Source organism: Haliotis rubra, unplaced genomic scaffold (assembly GCF_003918875.1).
Source record: "Haliotis rubra isolate DU_JTF1 unplaced genomic scaffold, ASM391887v1 Scf1480, whole genome shotgun sequence".
Classification (NCBI taxonomy): domain Eukaryota; kingdom Metazoa; phylum Mollusca; class Gastropoda; order Lepetellida; family Haliotidae; genus Haliotis; species Haliotis rubra.
Genome location: NW_025765426.1, coordinates 15,189 through 39,616, shown reverse-complemented (window position 1 = coordinate 39,616; position 24,428 = coordinate 15,189). Strand labels below are relative to the sequence as shown.

At 36.9% G+C, this 24,428-nt stretch overlaps 1 protein-coding gene across 1 annotated transcript in view; it reads right to left on the bottom strand.

Annotated features, from left to right (window-relative positions):
• LOC124269856 overlaps window positions 1-24,199 on the bottom strand; it is a 28,720-nt gene extending 4,521 nt beyond the window's left edge. Inside the window, exons 1-5 of the mRNA XM_046704904.1 lie at window positions 23,956-24,199; window positions 12,179-12,256; window positions 7,191-7,250; window positions 5,952-6,011; window positions 5,745-5,813 (exon numbers count right to left, since the gene is read on the bottom strand). Coding sequence (XP_046560860.1) covers window positions 5,745-5,813; window positions 5,952-6,011; window positions 7,191-7,250; window positions 12,179-12,256; window positions 23,956-23,992 — 304 coding nt within the window. The 5' untranslated portion in view covers window positions 23,993-24,199. The remainder of the gene's footprint in view (window positions 1-5,744; window positions 5,814-5,951; window positions 6,012-7,190; window positions 7,251-12,178; window positions 12,257-23,955) is intronic.
• Window positions 24,200-24,428: the final 229 nt, after the last annotated feature.

The following is a 24,428-nucleotide window of genomic DNA, read 5'->3' as shown; positions in this document are numbered from 1 at the left end:
GACCATGTACAACATGATACAGTTGACCATGTAAAAGATGATACAGTTGACCATGTAAAACATGTTACAGCTGACCGTGTAAAACATGTTACAGTTGACCGTGTAAAACATGTTACAGTTGACCACGTAAAACATGTTACAGTTGATCATGTAAAACATGTTACAGTTGACCATGTAAAACATGATACAGTTGACCATGTACAACATGATACAGTTGACCGTGTAAAACATGATACAGTTGACCATGTACAGCATGATACAATTGACCATGTAAAACATGATGCAGTTGACCATGTAAAACATGATACAGTTGACCATGTACAACATGATACAGTTGACCGTGTAAAACATGTTACAGTTGACCATGTAAAACATGATGCAGTTGACCGTGTAAAACATGATACAGTTGACCGTGTAAAACATGTTACAGTTGACCATGTAAAACATGATGCAGTTGACCATGTAAAACATGATACAGTTGACCATGTAAAACATGTTACAGTTGACCGTGTAAAACATGTAGATTTTACCATGTAAAACATGATGCAGTTGACCATGTAAAACATGATACAGTTGACCATGTAAAACATGTTACAGTTGATCATGTAAAACATGTTACAGTTGACCATGTAAAACATGATACAGTTGACCATGTAAGACATGTTACAGTTGACCATGTAAAACATGTTACTGTTGACCATGTAAAACATGTTACTGTTGACCATGTAAAACATGTTACAGTTGACCATGTACAACATGATACAGTTGACCATGTAAAATCTGTTACATTTGACCATGTACAACATGTTACAGTTGATCATGTAAAACATGTTACAGTTGACCATGTAAAACATGTTACAGTTGACCACGTAAAACATGATACAGTTGATCATGTAAAATATGTTACAGTTGACCGTGTAAAACATGTTACAGTTGACCACGTAAAACATGTTATAGTTGACCATGTTAAACATGTACAGTTGACCATGTACAACATGATACAGTTGACCATGTAAAATATGATACAGTTGACCATGTACAACATGATACAGTTGACCATGTAAAAGATGATACAGTTGACCATGTAAAACATGTTACAGCTGACCGTGTAAAACATGTTACAGTTGACCGTGTAAAACATGTTACAGTTGACCATGTAAAACATGTTACAGTTGACCATGTAAAACATGTTACAGTTGACCATGTAAAACATGTTACAGTTGACCATGTAAAACATGATACAGTTGACCATGTACAACATGATACAGTTGACCGTGTAAAACATGATACAGTTGACCATGTACAGCATGATACAATTGACCATGTAAAACATGATGCAGTTGACCATGTAAAACATGATACAGTTGACCATGTACAACATGATACAGTTGACCGTGTAAAACATGTTACAGTTGACCATGTAAAACATGATGCAGTTGACCGTGTAAAACATGATACAGTTGACCGTGTAAAACATGTTACAGTTGACCGTGTAAAACATGATGCAGTTGACCATGTAAAACATGATACAGTTGACCATGTAAAACATGTTACAGTTGACCGTGTAAAACATGTAGATTTTACCATGTAAAACATGATGCAGTTGACCATGTAAAACATGATACAGTTGACCATGTACAACATGTTACAGTTGATCATGTAAAACATGTTACAGTTGACCATGTAAAACATGATGCAGTTGACCATGTAAAACATGATACAGTTGACCATGTAAAACATGTTACAGTTGATTATGTAAAACATGTTACAGTTGACAATGTAAAACATGATGCAGTTGACCATGTAAAACATGATACAGTTGACCATGTAAAACATGTTACAGTTGATAATGTAAAAACATGTACAGTTGACCGTGTAAAACATGATACAGTTGACCATGTAAAACATGTTACAGTTGACCATGTTAAACATGTACAGTTGACCATGTACAACATGATACAGTTGACCATGTAAAATATGATACAGTTGACCATGTACAACATGATACAGTTGACCATGTAAAATATGATACAGTTGACCATGTACAACATGATACAGTTGACCATGTAAAAGATGATACAGTTGACCATGTAAAACATGTTACAGTTGACCGTGTAAAACATGTTACAGTTGACCGTAAAAAACATGTTACAGTTGACCACGTAAAACATGTTACAGTTGATCATGTAAAACATGTTACAGTTGACCATGTAAAACATGATACAGTTGACCGTGTAAAAACATGATACAGTTGACCGTGTAAAAACATGATACAGTTGACACAGTTGACCGTGTAAAACATGATGCAGTTGACCATGTAAAACATGTTACAGTTGACCATGTAAAACATGTAGATTTTACCATGTAAAACATGATGCAGTTGACCATGTAAAACATGATACAGTTGACCATGTAAAACATGTTACAGTTGATCATGTAAAACATGTTACAGTTGACCATGTAAAACATGATACAGTTGACCATGTAAGACATGTTACAGTTGACCATGTAAAACATGTTACTGATGACCATGTAAAACATGTTACTGTTGACCATGTAAAACATGTTACAGTTGACCATGTACAACATGATACAGTTGACCATGTAAAATCTGTTACATTTGACCGTGTAAAACATGTTACAGTTGATCATGTAAAACATGTTACAGTTGACCATGTAAAACATGTTACAGTTGACCACGTAAAACATGATACAGTTGACCACGTAAAACATGTTATAGTTGACCATGTTAAACATGTACAGTTGACCATGTACAACATGATACAGTTGACCATGTAAAATATGATACAGTTGACCATGTACAACATGATACAGTTGACCATGTAAAACATGAGATGATACAGTTGACCATGTAAAACATGTTACAGCTGACCGTGTAAAACATGTTACAGTTGACCGTGTAAAACATGTTACAGTTGACCATGTAAAACATGTTACAGTTGATCATGTAAAACATGTTACAGTTGACCATGTAAAACATGTTACAGTTGACCATGTAAAACATGATACAGTTGACCATGTACAACATGATACAGTTGACCGTGTAAAACATGATACAGTTGACCATGTACAGCATGATACAATTGACCATGTAAAACATGATGCAGTTGACCATGTAAAACATGATACAGTTGACCATGTACAACATGATACAGTTGACCGTGTAAAACATGTTACAGTTGACCATGTAAAACATGATGCAGTTGACCGTGTAAAACATGATACAGTTGACCGTCTAAAACATGTTACAGTTGACCGTGTAAAACATGATGCAGTTGACCATGTAAAACATGATACAGTTGACCATGTAAAACATGTTACAGTTGACCGTGTAAAACATGTAGATTTTACCATGTAAAACATGATGCAGTTGACCATGTAAAACATGATACAGTTGACCATGTACAACATGTTACAGTTGATCATGTAAAACATGTTACAGTTGACCATGTAAAACATGATGCAGTTGACCATGTAAAACATGATACAGTTGACCATGTAAAACATGTTACAGTTGATTATGTAAAACATGTTACAGTTGACAATGTAAAACATGATGCAGTTGACCATGTAAAACATGATACAGTTGACCATGTAAAACATGTTACAGTTGATAATGTAAAACATGTACAGTTGACCGTGTAAAACATGATACAGTTGACCATGTAAAACATGTTACAGTTGACCATGTTAAACATGTACAGTTGACCATGTACAACATGATACAGTTGACCATGTAAAATATGATACAGTTGACCATGTACAACATGATACAGTTGACCATGTAAAATATGATACAGTTGACCATGTACAACATGATACAGTTGACCATGTAAAAGATGATACAGTTGACCATGTAAAACATGTTACAGTTGACCGTGTAAAACATGTTACAGTTGACCGTGTAAAACATGTTACAGTTGACCACGTAAAACATGTTACAGTTGATCATGTAAAACATGTTACAGTTGACCATGTAAAACATGATACAGTTGACCATGTACAACATGATACAGTTGACCGTGTAAAACATGATACAGTTGACCGTGTAAAACATGTTACAGTTGACCATGTAAAACATGATGCAGTTGACCATGTAAAACATGTTACAGTTGACCATGTAAAACATGTAGATTTTACCATGTAAAACATGATGCAGTTGACCATGTAAAACATGATACAGTTGACCATGTAAAACATGTTACAGTTGATCATGTAAAACATGTTACAGTTGACCATGTAAAACATGATACAGTTGACCATGTAAGACATGTTACAGTTGACCATGTAAAACATGTTACTGTTGACCATGTAAAACATGTTACTGTTGACCATGTAAAACATGTTACAGTTGACCATGTACAACATGATACAGTTGACCATGTAAAATCTGTTACATTTGACCGTGTAAAACATGTTACAGTTGATCATGTAAAACATGTTACAGTTGACCATGTAAAACATGTTACAGTTGACCACGTAAAACATGATACAGTTGACCACGTAAAACATGTTATAGTTGACCATGTTAAACATGTACAGTTGACCATGTACAACATGATACAGTTGACCATGTAAAATATGATACAGTTGACCATGTACAACATGATACAGTTGACCATGTAAAAGATGATACAGTTGACCATGTAAAACATGTTACAGCTGACCGTGTAAAACATGTTACAGTTGACCGTGTAAAACATGTTACAGTTGACCATGTAAAACATGTTACAGTTGATCATGTAAAACATGTTACAGTTGACCATGTAAAACATGTTACAGTTGACCATGTAAAACATGATACAGTTGACCATGTACAACATGATACAGTTGACCGTGTAAAACATGATACAGTTGACCATGTACAGCATGATACAATTGACCATGTAAAACATGATGCAGTTGACCATGTAAAACATGATACAGTTGACCATGTACAACATGATACAGTTGACCGTGTAAAACATGTTACAGTTGACCATGTAAAACATGATGCAGTTGACCGTGTAAAACATGTTACTGTTGACCGTGTAAAACATGTTACAGTTGACCGTGTAAAACATGATGCAGTTGACCATGTAAAACATGATACAGTTGACCATGTAAAACATGTTACAGTTGACCGTGTAAAACATGATACAGTTGACCATGTAAAACATGATACAGTTGACCGTGTAAAACATGATACAGTTGACCATGTACAACATGTTACAGTTGATCATGTAAAACATGTTACAGTTGACCATGTAAAACATGATGCAGTTGACCATGTAAAACATGATACAGTTGACCATGTAAAACATGTTACAGTTGATTATGTAAAACATGTTACAGTTGACAATGTAAAACATGATGCAGTTGACCATGTAAAACATGATACAGTTGACCATGTAAAACATGTTACAGTTGATAATGTAAAACATGTACAGTTGACCGTGTAAAACATGATACAGTTGACCATGTAAAACATGTTACAGTTGACCATGTAGAAGATGATACAATTGACCATGTAAAACATGATGCAGTTGACCATGTAAAACATGATACAGTTGACCATGTAAAACATGATACAGTTGACCATGTAAAACATGTTACAGTTGACCATGTAAAAGATGATGCAGTTGACCATGTAAAACATGTTACAGTTGACCATGTAAAACATGTTACAGGTGACCATGTAACTGGCACTGTATTGGCATCTCGTGTGTGGCCTACTTACTCACCAGACACTGGTTCGGTATCACAGGAATTTAATTCTGGATTTGTTCTCCATAGCCCCGCTTGCTGTAGATCTATAGGTATAAGACAGACATTTTAATACACAGCATTACTATTCAGCCGTTGTACTCTCTTGTTTTCATCTAAAGTACACCAGGATTTAGCATACATATATCTTTTTACATGCAATCAATCAAAACAGGAACACGTACCTTTTATTTTCTTCTTGTAATCGTGTAGCAATTCCTCAAATTCAAACGTTTCAAATGGCACTGAAGAAAGGAAAACATCATTTAAATGTTCAAATGGGGTCATGAAAAACAAAAATGTGGAGAGAGAGATTAACTGACTGGTGATCAATCGTCAACCCATTCAGAGTTTTTCACATATTGAACCCATGTAGGAAAATAGAACTCGCGTTTTCGGTGTGACGAGCGAACGCTTTAACCACTAGGTTACCAAAGACATGGAAGACGTACCTCACTTCGGGCGTTTTACTCAAACTTGATTACGATGCTAACTGTTCTAGTTTGAGAGAGCAAAGAACCACGCTGTCAGATCATACCGATTCCATAATGGCTTATCTAACGATTTATCTTACCTCACATATAAGTGTCCTATAAGTAATATAGTAATTCTCTATCTCGAATAACATTGAATCACGTAAGATTTACGGAAATTACCGATGTTTTGCGAATGCAAATCGATGGAAGGGAGATAACTCTAAATCGGTTTTTCTTGTCAACAAATTCTAGCGATAGCTACAAAAGATTTGTGAAAATATTGAAAATTAACATTGAGGTGTTCGCTAAGATAAATACGTTGTTCACTGGTCCCTCGGGGCCCATGGGTTGATGTACCCTCGATGTTTGTTTATGTTCCCTGAGCCCTTCTTGACAAGTGAACAACTTGTAATATGTCTGCAAGTTACACCTTATGTGTAACACGGGTGACCAAGTGTGCAACGCTGTAGGAGCTGTACAGCGTTACCTCCCTTTGTTTTTAAGAATCCTGTCATCATGGGTTCGAATCCGAGGTTTGCACTGTTTTGTTTCAAGATTTGCCAGTGCCGATCCAGTGTTTGTGGGTTTAATCGACGAGGTCAGCTTCACTCCAAACATCCCCATCCCTTCAAATTCCCAACAGGCAGATATAACTGACATATTGTTCAAAGTATGTACATAAATTACGTCACTCACACACATCTTCTCGTCACATAGATGCAATAAATTGTTGCTGAATTAATGAAGAGACATTTTGATTTCACTATGAAGAGAAAGTGAGAGAGTCATGTTTTAAGCCGATTTAAAAGCAATTTTCTGGCAATAATGACAAGGGAAATTGACGTAAAAATTGCAACCATTTGAGAAAGCGAACCCGGTCCTTTGCGAAACGAGCCTAACATTATCCCTACTGCCCGTTCAAAGACAGAATAATGAAAAAAGTCAAACCTGGATTTATCCGTTCCCGCAATTCCATTAAGTAGGAAAAGTCTATGTCTAGTGCCATGTCTGAAACATAGTGACGTCGATTTATTATAGATCCCTTATTTATAAAAATACAATCAAATAATGATTATACTATGAATTATTATAATATACTGCGATAACATAATCAAACAAGTTAACCGTTTTAAATAGGTTGGGAAGAGTTGAATTGTATTTATGGCATCTTTTAAGCAAACGTTTGAATGCACTTGCTAACATGTGATGAACGTGATGTGTGGATGCCTGTGTGACTGGTTGTCATGAGTGAGTGAATATAGTTTTACGCCGCTTTTAGCAATATTGCAGCAATATCACGGCTGGGGACACCAGAAATAGGCTTCGCACATTGTACCCATGTGGAGAATCGAAGCCGGGTCTTCACTTTAACCATTAGGATACCCCACCATTCCCGGCTATTTCATGAAGTTTGTTTTTTCGTTTGTTTGAGGGGCGTTGGGGTAGCATAGTGGTTAAGGCATTCGCTCGTCACGCCAAAGGCCCGGGTTCGATTACCAACATGGGTACACTTTGTGAAGCCCATTTCTGGTGTCCCCCGCAGTGATATTGCTGGAATATTGCTAAGAACGGCGTAAAACCATACTCAGTCAGTCAGTCAGTTGTCTGTTTGATTGTTTGACGGTTGATGTATCTGTATGTTCTTTTGTTGTTTTAAGCTGCACTCAGCGTTATTTAACCTATATAATGTCGGCCAGTCAGTAATCACACCTGGACAAGAAAATCCAGTAACTGACATCATGAGCATCGTTGGATACGATCGCATGCGTCAACCAGGTCAGCGAACCTGACCACACGAGCCCGATTCTCGCCTCTCTTGACAAGGGTATCCGAATTGAGTAGATCGATGCTCATGATGTCAATCACTGGATTGCCTGGATCAACACCTCTGACGCTGATTTAATTGGAATACTCACTCATTCACCCAACTAAGGTACCTGTGAAGGTCCGGGTTAGAATTGATCTTCAGTAACCCATGCTTGTCGTAAGAGGCAACTAACGGGATCGGGTGGTCAGGCTCACTGGCTTGGTTGACACATGTCATCGGTTCCCAATTGCGCAGATCGATGCTCATGCTGTTGGTCACTGGATTGTCTGGACCAGACTCGATTATTTACATACTTCTGCCATAAAGCTGGAATATTGCTGAGCGCGGCGTAAAACTGAACTCACTCACTCACTGTGGGTCAATAGAATGATGGAAGGCGGATTTTCCCAAAAATATTCAATCGATATTTCCCTTGAGAACAACTAGTAACTACAGTCTACATAGATGACATCAAGACTTTCAGAGCGAGATCATGAAAATCACATAAGAAAAAACCCTGATATATTCAACACTTTTTTCACATTTTCAACTTTGCAGGTCACTCCACGACATGTTATTTCACAAGAATATGTATTAGATATACCCACACTTTCCGAGGTGTGCCACTCAATACCCCTACTGTTTGAGTCGTGTGGCCTCCGAGGCGTTAGCCGAGGAGACCACACGACTCAATCAGTAGGGGTATTGGGCGACACACCGAGGAAGTGTGGGTACATCTGACTTATACCTCACTTCTGGTCGAGTTACGAGTTTATTATAACACTTTATGTTCTAATTATGACAAAAAAAATTATTTCTTTTCCATCTGTTTCATTTATTTTTAGCCCACTGGTTAAGACCCTCAAATGTCCCGCGTCTATAGTCTGTTTGCAGTGAAACCTACCGATCAATTTCACTTTAAACAAAAAAGTACTCAAATAAGTGAAATTAAGATTGCGAATCTCATAATTTGACCTTGCCAAATGAACATCTCAGAATTATATTCAACTTAGAATAAAATTTGTTTAACAAATGATCATAGTTTCAAATCAATATTATTGGTTTGTATTACAATTTTAGGGGGGTAAGAGCAGTAGTTGGAACAGTGAAAGAAATGCCCGTGCGGTACGTAACAAGCGTTAACTTCTACCAAACCTGCATGTTCTGGGTGTTTCATTTAATGCGCACACCCCATTGTAATACAAACCAATAACAGCGCTTTGAAACTATGATCGTTTGTTAAACAACTTTTATCCTAAGCTGAATATAATTCTGAGATTTAAATGTTCAATAGGCAAGGTAAAATTATGGGGATTTGCAATCTTAGTTTCACTTTATTTGATTTACTTTTTTAAAGTGATATTCATCGGTACGTTTTCACTGCAAACAGACTATAAGCAGTCGATTGCACGTGCATGCACGGGCTTGCACGAGTTCCCACGATTTTAAACACCAGTTCGGGCGCGAGAATGACTTCAAGTAGCCCCAAATATGCGCAATATTACTGATAATTGACATTTGTATGGGCAGACCAATGCGCATGCGTTCTCTGACTCGCATGTGGCATAGAAAACATTTGGAAGATCACACGTTCGTTCGCCATGGATGCTGAAGAGTGGACAGAGGATTTTCTTTCTCAAATTGACAATTCGTTAGCGTCACATTTCGACCTGGATGATAAGGAAGATTTTGAAACAATCGAAATCTCAGTGTGAGTCCATTGAAATAAAATTATATTTCGCCGTTTGTTGTCTTTATTGCTTCGGTATACCCTAGTGAAAAAGTGTAGGTGTATCATTGATACACCGACACTTTTGACAGATGTACCGGTCAATACACCTACACTTTTAACAAAGGAAACCATGGCAACGAGACCGGAAGTTGGGTATAAGTTAACGGCGGACTGCCCTATATTTACAAACACCTAAATAATATCACAGAGAAGTAACAAAGGCATGATAGCATATGTGAAGTGTTGTTAGCCATCGTCAAAACATGCCCTTCATGGTTTAAAATACCTCCATTTTAGTACATAATTTTGCTGTAGAAAAAACATATGTGAGAAAGACAACAGAATACCGAATACATTCCGCCATTTTTGTGTGAGAGGGTGAGTTTAGTTTGAAGCCGCTTTTAGCAATATTACAGTGGGGGACACCCGGTGATATTGCTGAGTTTTCCTGTCTACATTAATAAACGACTCGTCGATCACTGAATTTCGTCGTTTTCACTGAAAATGGGGAATTATGTTTGTATCTAGAAGCAAGCGTGGGACACATTTTCAAAGTAGTTGTGACTATCTTCCTAATGTTATTAACAGTTCCAACTTAATAACCACAAAGACATAGTTCCTAACAATATGAATCCAGGGGGCCATATTCTGAATACTTGAACCTAACTGACGTCGACAAGTTTTAAACTACAGGTCCTCTTTATCTATCACCATTTTACGGTTGGGTGATTTCAATCCTGGTGTGACCCCCTTGGCACAGACTCTTGGGTATACCAGAAATGGGCTTCACACAATAGGCCCATCGAGCCCCGGTCTTCGGCGTGACGAGCGAACGCCTTAACCCCGATGCTAACTTCTTGCAGTATATTGCAATACATATCGCAACATATGCTTTCACATGGCAATATATTCCAATATGAAAACTCCCTGCAATACCCACCCCTACTAATGACCTGATGATAGGACATACTGCAGATCGTGCAATGTAACGTGAGCGCTCATTGGACAGAGCCCTTAGAGTTTCCCATTCGTGACCAACTCGTGTTATTCCGGGACAAGCCGAATAGCGACTCGTGCCCCTCTGGAAGGATTTCATATTGGTGCATGAGCATCTGAACTACTTTAAACAAGAACGATAACTCTATCCCTGTTTGATTCCAATGTTTCTAAAAATCACCTGAGCACATGTACATTGTATTGCTAGGTTGTTGTTCAGGGTTTTTTTTCACTTATTTATTTTAAAGAATTAAACCTCTTTGATACAACTAAAAGAAGGAAAAAAACATATTTGTGAAAGACATATTCTAATGTAATTATTACCAGCTGTTCACCTTATATTTCCAATTATGTTAATTAATAGGGTTCTTAATAGGATTTAATCATCACAAATGGGAATTGTTTTATTGAATATACAAATAAAATAAACAAAAATCAGCTACCTTAAATCCCAAAGCAGATACTCAAAAATGACTTTAAAATATTTCTCAAACTGAACATTCGTGTAACCTTGCTGTCACACCCCTGGTGGAATTTTAAATGAATTCGCTGAAAAAAATATGAATGACCAAAAAACAGTCAGACTAAAATATCCCCAGAGATATGAAATATAAGCCCAATGTTAAAGATGAGGGTGGTTAGTTACATACCAATACGATATTATTGTTTTGAAACTGGTAGCGATTATAATTACATTTCCTAAAATTGGTCGAAGCGCACGTACAATCTCCATCACAAGCCCGCAAGATCGTCAGAAATACACTCAGTTGGACCAGTGAGAGCAGTTATGTCAACAAACGCACGTGCGTGTATTTGAATCTCTCACCGTCACTAGCATGATTCTTATTAAAAACTTCAGAATAGGCAGCAAAATCGTCAATATGACTATATATATTTTTCATGATTTTTTAAACAATGACATAATGCCATAAACGATTTAAATACTCGGGATTATTTTTATCAAAGCACCGCGCTGATTTACGCGCGTTCTGATTGGTTTGTCGTATTTTCGCACATAACAAGTATCGACTGGAGTACGACTCTTCTTGGAGGTTGCAGAAAGGGGCGAGTGGTGACGAATGAGCAAGAGGGAAACTGTCATTCGTCACCACTCGCCCCTTTCCGTAACCTCTAATCCGGCTTGTCCCGGAATAACACGAATTGGTCACGAATGCCTCTTGCTGGAACTAAGCCGATGTATGATTCGTCCGTTAAAAATAGCGCTAACACTGTATAACGTTTTGCATTAACAGGTGATGGGGGAACACGCTGTACCCAGAAACAGGCATGTATTCACGTATGAGTGGCACGCTGAACAAAATGCGTCATTCCACTGGTTGACCATCGACTAAAGAAGATGTGCAAAAGTGTAATCATCCATACACATTGAGGAATACTTACATCGGCTGTATCGAATTTGACGGGTCACTGACAGAATAGTTTGTCCAATCAATAGGCAAATGAAAAGCGGGATTAGAACTGAAAATACATAGATAAGCAAAGGCATGTATACAACAAATCATCTCGCTTTGGGAAGTCAAGTTTAATTCTTAAATGACACAAAGAGGGAGAGGATAAAACCACCTGAATCACATATAACACTGGAAATGTGAAAAATGTGAAAATATTTCCATTCATGTGGAAGTTTGGATCCCGATTCACAAAGCATTCGTTGCGCTACGTCCTTCGTAAGCCTATGGTAAACTGTAGAGTCGTAACGTTACGAATGCTTTGTGGATTGGGACCCTGTATTCTAAAATAGTAAGTAGGGTTATGGCAACATATAAGGCTAATTAAGATAATATATTTATCAAATACATTTTCCAACTTCAGATTGTATAATAAAACTTCTCTATCTGTTGTAGCAAAAATTAACACAATCATCCCTGACAGAAAACAAGAAAAATTTCATTTCATTTCATTTCTACTTTAGAATTACAACAAAAACGAAGATGGGCTGGAGTGTTCTCAGATCCTCCAGTTTAAACACGTGGAGTCATTCCACATGTCACTCCATTATCTACAGACCGCCGCCATACACTCACACACTCACTCCACATGTCACTATGCGCCGCTCGCGTCTAGTAAGTTAAGAACTCACACAATATCAGTGTAATAATCTGATTTAAATGTATGCAAATATTATTACCATTCCTATTACTGTCTCGTTTTTTCTATAAGAAATATATATCCACGTTCTCTGTATGAAATATAAATCCAATGTTCTTTGAAACATTCAGACATATTCTGCCATAAAATCTAAAACATTTAGATTCTTTTACACAGTCATCACATTTAGCAGAAAACAATAAATTGTGCTCATTCAACATTTTATGTATTACCAATATACGGAGGCGTGCACCCCTCCTCCTCCTCCCCCCCCCCCCCAGTGTAAGAATGGGGGATTGCAATCGAACCTCACTCGATTTTCAAAAGCACATTCCCCATTGCCTTAAATTATTTATAAGGCAACAACACACGTTCGCTCTCTACAGGCTGATTCTGCAGTTATCCAACCAAACAGATAACAGATCAAGATCTATAAATGCAATTTTGTGTGTGTGTGTGTGTGTGTGTGTGTGTGTGTGTGTGTGTGTGTGTGTGTGTGAGAGAGAGAGAGAGAGAGAGAGAGAGAGAGAGAGAGAGAGAGAGAGAGAGAGAGAGAGAGAGAGAGAGAGATGGTCTCAGCTTGAAGGCATCGAGATTGTTTGTTTCCAGCATTGTTTGTGTATTTTTATAATGATTATTTGCAGTATGGTTGGATGGGTTGTTTGCTGTTTATCGCCGCATTCAGCAATATTCCAGGTACATGGCTGCGGTCTGTATATAATCGAGTTTTCGTGATATCCTCAATTCATCAAACTAATATGGATTTAAATACTCTGATTTTTATATTGGTATTATAGAAGTTGATGGGTCACAACTTTATGGATGACAACTTCTTGTTTATTGCATAGAGCGACGTTTCGGTATAGAATCTTACACCGTTATAAATTAAAAGCAAAACCTAAAACGTCGCTCTATGCAATAAACAAGAAATTGTCATTCATAAAGTTGTATTCTTAATTATTGAAATACTCTGGTACAAAAGATTGGGTAACCCAAAGAGGAACTCTGTTTCACGATGACAGATATGCAGATATATTCAAGATATGCATCGGGAACTTTTCCCATGGTGTTTAAAAGTTCAACAACACGCTTTTCGACAGTTGGATAACCCGTGAAGATCTAGATTCTTAGAATTAGTCTTCAGCATCCCATGCTTGTCGTAAAAGGCGACGAGCGGGATCGGTGGTGGGGCTCGCTGACTTATGTTTAAAGTTTTTTTATTCACTGTACTTGGTTACAGTTGAACGTGATATATGGGTAGGGCAAACTATTACAAATTACATATGAAAACGTAGACAGTATAATGTTTACTGTATTAGGATTATAGATTAAACAACTGAAATGCTACATAGTAATAAGGAGAATGTGAAAGGCTAAAATCTAAAGTAAAGGACTGCATCTAGAACATTCCATTTTCTGTAAAAATGTTTCATATTCCCGTTTTTATCGATTTATTTCTCAATTTCATAAACGTCCTTTGATAATGTTTTGTAGATTGTAAAGCCAGGTTTTTGTCCTTTCATATTCATTACGAAAATGAGGCGCTTTGCCAATAATATCATGTGGTTGAATAAATGATTACCACTACAACAGAATAAAATATCATGATTTGACATTCCATACGTTTTACCAAGGACTTGAGTAACAACATTTTGATGATTGGACAATCAAGATATACATGATAAATATCTTCACTTGCTGAACCACATAATGTACACAGGTCATTATCTATTAATTTCACTTTTAGTGGTTCTCGTTCTTAAATGTCTCTGTGAAAAACTTATATTAAAAATCTTAAAGTTTCGTGTCTTTAGTTAATTGTCTCTATTGTGAAAATTTGGTTTTCAAATTTACCAAATCATTTAGTTCCCCGTTCCATTTGAGACACAAATTCGGAAGGTTATAATCCGATATGAAATTATCATAGAATATCCCTGAGCCTTTACTCGTTCCAAGGATAAGGTCGGTATATTAGAATTGTTTGTTGTTCGTATAACATCTTTCTACTGTTTGGGTATACTAAGGAGAACACGATTAAGATCAAGCACAGAACCCTTAATGTCTAATGTTCCTTTAAGTTCCGCATATGATAGAAAATCGTGGTCATTACAAATAACTAGGGCTGCGCAATATAACCGGTTTACCGAAAAAAACCCGGTTCAGACATGAAGACGATACGTATTGCGATACGCTGATCGAAAACCGGTATTTTGACATGCATTCTGAAAACTTCGTAACACTCGGAAATCTTCGGATATTTCCTTTTTTCATTTGTGCCAAATATTATTCACTTTTTTATTTTTAATCATGAATAAAAGTTGTAAAAAAGCTTAATCAAGCATAGTGATTTTGCTGTGTATTTGCTCTATAAATCAAGCATTACCTCAATTATAAGTAGTTTTTACTTCACGCAATATATTGCAATACATATCGCAAAACATGCGTTTGCATCGCAATATATCGCAATATGAAAATTCCCTGCAATACCCACCCCTACAAATAACCTTAATATAAACTACTCAATGTCTAATCCAGCTATGAACGATCAAGCTTGGTTGGTTACTCTGGTGTTTTAGCCATAGTGGTTGCATGAGTATTTCATGAGTATTGTTACACACATATCTTTTAACATTTGCCAGGCATCAAGAGAGTCTTTCCATAATGGACTTGTAATTTTTTAGTGTTTTATAATGTTGGCTCCTATGAGAACAATGCTTTGCAAAGGGAAATCGGCAAGATCATAATTATTAAATGTTGAAACATAGTCGATAAAGGTTTTCACATAGACCATACTTAGACCACCTACTTCGTACATTCTCACTAAATTAATTTGTTTTATTTTGTCAAGTTTATCATTCCATATGTATTTGAAGAATAATCTGTTCAAATAAGTAATAAATGTTTTCTGGGGATTAGGGAAAGATGAGAGGATGTGGACAGTCGTGGATAAAGCTAAACTTTTTACGACTGTTATTTTCCCTATCAACGTTAAATTACGTCTTTTCCAATTCAGTAGAATTCTTTTTATATTTTCGAGTCTTTCTTTTGTATTGATTACCCATAAGTTTTCTAAATGAGCTTTTAATTTGATTCCCAATACGTCGAAATTCTCATTATGTCAATCCAGCTTATAATCATGGAATAAAACTATTTTACTACCTGCCATTGAACCCAGCCATACTGCTTTTATTTTGTCAATATTTATTTTCACACCTGACATCTTGTAAAAGGAGTGCAAAGTTTTCATAGCTTCGTTAAGAGAGGCTTCAGAACCGTCCAGGAATAAGTCAGTGTCGTCTGCATAGTGACCAATAACATGCTCGATGTCGTTTGACACAATTCCTTTTATTCTGTGGTTTTATCTGATCATTATGCCTAGTATTTCTGCTACCAATAACAATACATACGGAGAGACGGGATCATCCTGTCTACATCCTCTTTCATTGTCGAAAAACGTTGACAAGTGACCATTCTGCATCATACACGAGGCTGCATTAGAAATATATTAACCTGATTTTAATGTTACTACCAAACCAAACTTTTAGAAACGGGTCGCCATTTGTAAACTTCTTCTCTCTTTACCTGGTGTAGAGATACTCCTCTGTTCATCGTCGTGGTCATAGAATCCTTGTTGAAAGTTTCCTATGTATATCGGTGAATCCAAATGTTGAGATTTTTTCCAGAAAAAAATTAAAGAATTCGATAGAGGAAACCACCTAGACCTGGACTTTTGTTATTTTTCATTGATTTAACAGCATAGAAAAGCTCTTCAAGACTAATGTCACGCTCTAGTTCATTTGACAGCTTTTTACCTAAAGAAGGAGCGGCAATATTTTCGAATACAGCTTTACTATCTTCTTCTATATCATAATTTGATTTATATAGGTTTTCGTAAAACCGTTTTTGTTCCTCTATCATTTCTTCCCCATTATCAATATTGAGAGAGTTGACAAGTTTGTATAGCTTCTAGATTTATATGATTATTATAAAGATTTTGAAATAATCACAAGAACAGAGTCTGACCACCTCCCGATTACAGTAAGCCTGTTGTTGTCACGTGACCCGCCAGCTGGTCCCGCACGTGCAGCACACACTCACACTCAGTCACATGCATTCGACAGGTACGCGTGGAGACCGGAGCAGCTCGGTGAGTTTGTGGATATTATGTGCAGTTCCATTGACACTTTCACACAGAACTTTGATAACAATATCCATAAGGACATTAATAAAACCGTAACCTGCTTGCTTGACCTTTTCAGACACTGTTTTTCTCTAACTGATACCCAACACTCCCATACACGCAAGACCCACAGACCAAAGCACGAACAGACACAACCTAAATGGTTTGACAAAGAATGTGAAATTTTAAAACGCAGAAAGTATACACTTCTCGATAGATTTAGAGCGACAGCCGATCCTGTGCATTGCACCGAGTATCTCGATGCAAAACGAGACTTTAAAAACCTATGCAACCACAAAAAAGCGGTATATGAGACAGATATTGAAAATGAAATCTTAGATGCAACAAAGAGCAATATATGTAAAGACTTTTGGAAGGCCATTAAGAAACACAGCAAATCGAAACGCAGTTGTTGTAACATATCAGCTGATAACTGGTTTGAATATTTCAGTTCACTGCTCAACCCACATAACGACCATAAATCCCACTTTGATGATGATGTAAAACACTTTATCGATAACCATGATGTTACAAATTGCGACCAATGTAAAGACTGTGACCATATGTTGTGTGATGAAATTACGGAGGAAGAAATTAGAAAATCAGTTCATAACTTGAAAAACGGTAAATCCCCTGGGGCAGATGGTATCCCGGCGGAGGCTATCAAAGCTACGTGTCATGTATTGTCACCTTTCTATAAACGTCTTTTCAATGAAATTCTTAATACGGGGAAACTGCCAGAAGCTTGGCATTTAGGCATTATAGTCCCATTGCACAAGACAGGAAATAGAGATGATCCTAATAATTATAGGGGAATAGCGCTTCTAGACATTATCAGTAAAGTTTTTACATCAATACTTGACACGCGTATAAAATCCTGGATATCAACCAAAGAACTACTCTCTGAGTCACAAGCTGGCTTTCGAAACAGTTACAGTACAATTGACCAGATATTCATACTTAACTCAATAATTCATAAATACATAAGAAAAAAAACGTGGCAAATTCTACTGTATATTTGTAGACTTCAAAAAAGCCTTCGACACTGTTGATAGGAATAAATTAATGTATGTTCTTTTGAATAATGGTTTACATGGCAAAATAACCTCTCTGCTTCGCAATATGTATTCGAATGTGAGAGCAGCTGTGAGATGCAGTAAGCAGACTATGACTGATGTATTTAAGTCGACAGCCGGAGTCCGACAGGGTTGTATACTGTCTCCCGTTTTATTTATTCTATATATAGAGGAACTCGTAAACGATATTGTGAATAGCGAATACAGTGGTGCATTCATTGATGAAACTGTAGATGCATTATCTATCTTATTATTTGCGGACGACGTCGCCATATTTGGAGATAGTGTCATAAACTTGCAGAAGAAAATAGATGTTCTTAAATCATATTGCAAAAAATGGGGACTGTCGATTAATACCGAAAAGACTAAGATTGTTGTATTTAAAAAGGTGGTGGACTTTCAAAAATGAAAAATGGTTTATTGGCTCTGAAAGACTGGAATCTGTTTCCTATTACAAATATCTCGGAATAGTGTTTTCATGCCGGAACCTGTTTTCAAGAGCTTGTGAGGTTCTGTGTAAACAAGCCGAGAAGGCGTTATATCCTATCAAAAATTTATATGTCGATTTAAATCTCTTCCCCCAGATACATGCCTTAAGATTTTTGATGGCAAAATTCAACCAATCTTGCTCTACGGCTCAGAAATTTGGGGAACAATGTATCGTCATAACATTGAAAAAGTCCACTCTAAGTTTTGCAAATTTGTCCTAGGAGTTGGTTATCGCTCTCCTAATAAAGCTGTTTTAGCGGAATGTGGAAGATATCCACTCCAAGTCAATTATAAAACAAGAGTTATATCATACTGGTTACGACTACTTAGCCAGCCAGCCACAAGACACTCTAAACGTTGCTATAATATGATGAAAAATCTAGATGATAATGGAGATACTAACTGGACCTCTTCAGTTAGAACATTGTTATTTCAATACGGTTATGCACATGTATGGATCCACCAAACAGTTGGAGATCCTAATATGTTCTTAAAGCTATTCAAACAACGCTGTAGAGATATATATTACCAAGAATGGTCATCCGATATTGCAAGCTCCAAATATTTGTATGCATATTCACTATTTAAACATGACATTGTCCATGAAACATATTTAGAAGTATTATCCTCTATGCAACTCCGCAGATCTCTTACAAAATTTAGATGTGGCATCAGTAAACTGAATGTACAAACCTATAGAAGATCCAAAGATGATGATATCAGTTCTGCCATGTGCGCTCATTGCGTCAATATTGTCCAGGACGAGTACCATGTTCTGTTACAATGTCCTGTTTTTTCTGATTTACGCATCAGGTATATACCACAATATTATTGTGTAAATCCCAACATACAGAAGTTTGTAAATTTACTTAACACCCAAAATGCAAATGTTATTTTACGCCTAGCCATATTTGTAAACAAAATCCATAACGTTTTATGATACTTATAAATGCCAGTGTACTTCTCATGCCAGCGCTCCAAAGAACATGATGTCAAAATGTCACTGTACTATTGGCCTCATGGCCACTCTACGAAATAAATCTGTCTGTCTATTTCTAATTTCTTTCATTTCTTCTTCTTTTAGTGTCTTTTAGATAAATCAGCAAGAAGTGTCTGTCTACAACAATACATTAGGTGATGTAGATAATGGAGGCAAACAGTATATAAATGAGAACACATTTCAATACTAGCAAAATGAAATACGAAATACATATACCTCTTAAAACCCGTGAACAAAATCTATCGGCAATCGATAGATATACATGGCGCCATCTTGAATCTTGTTACTACAAAAAGACGAACTCTCTTCTGGAAAAAGTCTGACATTAATGTTTGTTTCTGTGAATTTCCCTTACATTTATCCACAAATTCGCAGACGCTTGCCAAGTGGGAAAAATGTTCATTGTTTGTACCTGGGACTGACTTGAGAAATTCCTCTGCCATGATATACATATCATGAATAGTAATAACCGAATGAAAGCTGCTATATAACGCAACCGATTTGATTGAGTTAACATCTAAAATTATGTAATTTACATTTTCGTCTTTAGATTAGACATATTTTATTTGATATTCAGAGTTATTATTTAGAAGAATGGCTACACCATTGGGGTTTGGAGCAATGACACACTCAAAGCCCCATTCATTTCTCATTGTGTTCGCATACTCTGTGGAAATATGTATGTCTTGTAAACATATAATAGAGAATTTCTTTTTTCTATATAAATTCATGATTTCTCTACGTCTACATTTTTTGGCTAGACCTCTGCAATCGAATGACACTATGCTAATTTATTTATTTGTGCCCAGGATTAACTAATCTTGAAGTAATAGTAACTTGGCAGAGAGTAATTGTGCTTCTGTATCCAAGTGAAAATGTTATTATTTATTTTAGTATAACAATAATAGATACAATAAGAACAAAGAAAATTACGTGGTTGCCATGGGCAATTTCTCTGAAAGAGACACATGTCATTGTATTCCAGTTAGGTAGATTGATGCTCATACTGTAGATCACTGGATTGTCCGGTCAAGACACGAGTATTTACAGACCACTGCTAATTAGCTGGAATATTGTTGAGTACGGCGTTAATGAACAAAACAACCAACTGGCATATGCCAGTAACCTGATCAATGAAATCAATGTTATTCGAAAGACCAACTGGCGTGCTAACACACACAAACAAAGCGAATATATGAGCATGATATTGCGAAGCAAATCGATAAAGTTACATAATGACGGCCATAATCTCTCTTCCACTCCTCCCTCCCTAGCAACAAACTGTAAATATCGTTGTACAGCGGCGTTATAACGAGGTCCGTTAATGGCAGGCGATTCATTTTGAATATGGAAACGTCAAAATTATGATATAACATTGCGGCAACAGCTGACTGAGTGATTAATGTTTTTACAGTATTTCAGCAATATATTCACGACATTATAGCATGGACTTTTGTCCGAGAGAAGCCTTCTTCATGGAAGAATGGGATTGTGACATTAGTTACAAGTTGTTATCCCCACTCGGTGACCAGTGTCTTTGAAAAATAAAATTTGAATAGACACAATGTATTTCATAATACATGAAAATACTTGCAAATACCACTCACATACATACCACACAATCCTTGGGGATATCAACTGTGCTATTTTGTACCCATTTTATGTAATATTATTTTAAACTTTTTCTGCACTTTTCCGAGGCAGTTATTTGATCTTATAATATAAGGTCGGGATGCAAACCTCCCAAAAACCCATGGGTTTCCAATTAGTCTCCCATTGGCTGCTCCTCAGCAGTTTAGATGTTATCTGCCCATGAGTGGCAGGACTGTAACGGCTAGGGGTGCCTGGCAAGAGTCTGGTGATGTCAAAGGTTAACCTTGGAATTTACTACTAGAAAAAACATGTGCATTATTGTAAATGGCGCAACAACCCTTTCATTACATATTTTGATGACTAAAAAGATGAATTTGATTAGCATATTTCAAATTTTGCTTATTTTCTGAAAATAAATTCTTCAACATGGTGATGTCAGCATCAAACAAGTGTACACCCATAACCCTGCACAGCATGGGGTCAGGGGTAGGGGTGAAATATGGCTTAATTTCATCATGAACCGGAAAGTCAATTTTGTGGTATTTCATGGAATGCACTTTAATACTGCATTGCTTTGCATCGAAAAACAGCTTTAACAAGGCAAGGAGGCCACACCCTATCTGTGTATAGGTTTGAACCCCGGCATTTAAGGGTTTGGTTTTGTCCTGAAGGTAGTGTCGTGATCGTGAAAGTGGGGTGGAGGTTGTTTTGGTCGTTTGTTTGTTGTTTAACACTCAACAATATTCCAGCTATATTGTGTGTAAATAAATCTGGACCAGACAGTCTAGTTATGAACATAAGTATCGATACACGCTATAGGGATACGATGACATGTGTCAACCAATGAGGTTGGGGTTTTTCTCGCTGCCTGGTGGGTGAGTGATTTGGTACTATGATAATTTCATTTCAGACTGGGGAGCGGAAGGTTAGCCTAATGGTGAAAGTACTCGGACAAAAGTCCTATTGTAATAAAAGCTATTTATTCATCAACTTTGAGGTCCAAGATTTTAGAAAAACATTGATAACTCACACATATGGGCTATTTAATGGATCTTTTATCTTTTTTAATGACACTTATAAACACATAAAGTATTCACATACAAAGGGTGATTAAAAGGACGTATTAAATAGTTAGATAGGTACTAGGTCTTTGATCTTTTTAATTGACATTTAGAAACATGAAGTACTTACATTTTTTGTGTTTTCAAAGGCATCAGTTGTAAGTGTCAAATTGTGTTACTTTTACATGAAGTACTTACATTTTGTGATTATAACGGACAGATTAGATATTCAAATCGATCTTTGATCTTTAAAATAATGTTTTCAAAAGCATGAGTTGTAAGTGTCAAAGTGTCTTACATTTACTTGAAGTACTTACATTTACTTGAAGTACTTACATTTACTTGAAGTACTTACATTTACTTGAAGTACTTACATTTTCGTGAGTATACATTAATATTCATCAGTATTAACCTCTGTCTGTTTTACATTTGTTGTATGAATATATCAATAAACACTGTGAAAAACTATGAAGTACTTTTTATTCCTTTTCAAAAATCTCCTTTTTCAAAATAGGACGTTTTTCCGGAGGACTTTTCCTAGGTAAATTTAGAACTTTTTCCGGTACTTTTTTCCGCACACCGTGAAACAGTCCCAGGTTATTGTAGCTCTGTTGAGTGATTCTATCCTTGAGCAAAGTCGCTTGAGATCGAATGTTAGAGAGTGTGATGCAATCCTGCTCCCTTTGTTTATCCGAACGAAATACGGGGATAAAAAGTTTGGGTTGCCTTGTTTCGGTCGCGTACACGAGATACGGACTCCTTCAGATAAGGCGGAAGGGTAGTAACATGTACCAAATGACGCTTTCCCCTGCCCTCTTTCCCCAACCTCGTGTAGACTTTATTATCAAGGGTGGAGATACACATAAGCTTATCACCTCTGCCAATATATCCCACCTGGTACACATACTTTCTTAATTCGAAATACTTCAACAATGACATCTGATGGTATAGCTTGTTTTGTGAATATTTTAAATATAGATGCAGATATAATTTTCAGTCCCTAACACGAGCTACGGTTGTAACGAACGTAGGGGACTACAGCATACAGTAAGCTACTGTAAAACAAAGTGGACTTAAAGTGACCACTAATTTTAACTCGTTATAACACTGCTTCGACACATGCATCACAAGCAAAATATGAATGTGGCCGGGTAAAAAACAATAGTTCGTTATACGTGTACTCGTTATAAACGAGGGGACCGTTGATAATGTATGGCTGGGGGTGGGGGTGGGAGTGTTGCTGATTGTACGAGGGGCACCCATTTTGTTCTGGGGAGCGAGGGAGGGCATCAATTTTGAACACATGCACTTTTGGGGGTCAACAATTTTGTACATAAACACATTTAAAAATTATGCTTAAAATCAAAATACTAATGCTTATGGGAAGGGGCATTAATTTGTACATGATCTACGGAGGGGGCACATACTTTGTACATAAATTTTAGATAGGGTCATTCATACGTATTGTTGTTTTTCTGGTGCGGTATAAGGAGGAAGGACAGGAATCAGTTTAATTGGGCCGTCACCACGTGGACATCTCCACCTGGTGTATAGACCAGGACGCTCAGGTTAAACAAACAAAAGGCGCATAGGCTCCCTTGCTGTAACAGGAATAATATACTCCGTCGTGAAAGGAAAAGAGGGAATAAGAATCCAAATAAATTTCTCACCTGTTAAAACACAATGTTTCCTGCAGCGCATTGTCATGGCTATCAAAAATATACACCCCAGTCGAATATCAGCTCTCGTCGGGCACAGGGAAACATTGGATATTATGCAATGCGGCGTCCGCTTGTCAAACACGGTTAGTCGTTGGAGCTGCTAATCAAATATTGCTCGCTTCGTGTCAGCCCACACTTAACAACGATCGGTAGCAGACAGCGTCGCTGAGCGGTCCAGGAAGACGGTTGGGAAACCCATTATACGTAGGTTTGTGATACGAAATATGACACCATAAAGGTCACCGGAACTAGCGTGTCTTAGCCAAAGGTCAGTGAAAACGGTCTACTCCCATTTGTGAGAACTCCCAGTTGTGAAACAGTGAACTAGGTAGTTAGCAAAGAAAACACACCTTACTCCCCTATCTGATAGAATGGATTAACCCCAGCTAATTATGGATTAGCTATTAACTGAATCTTGTGGA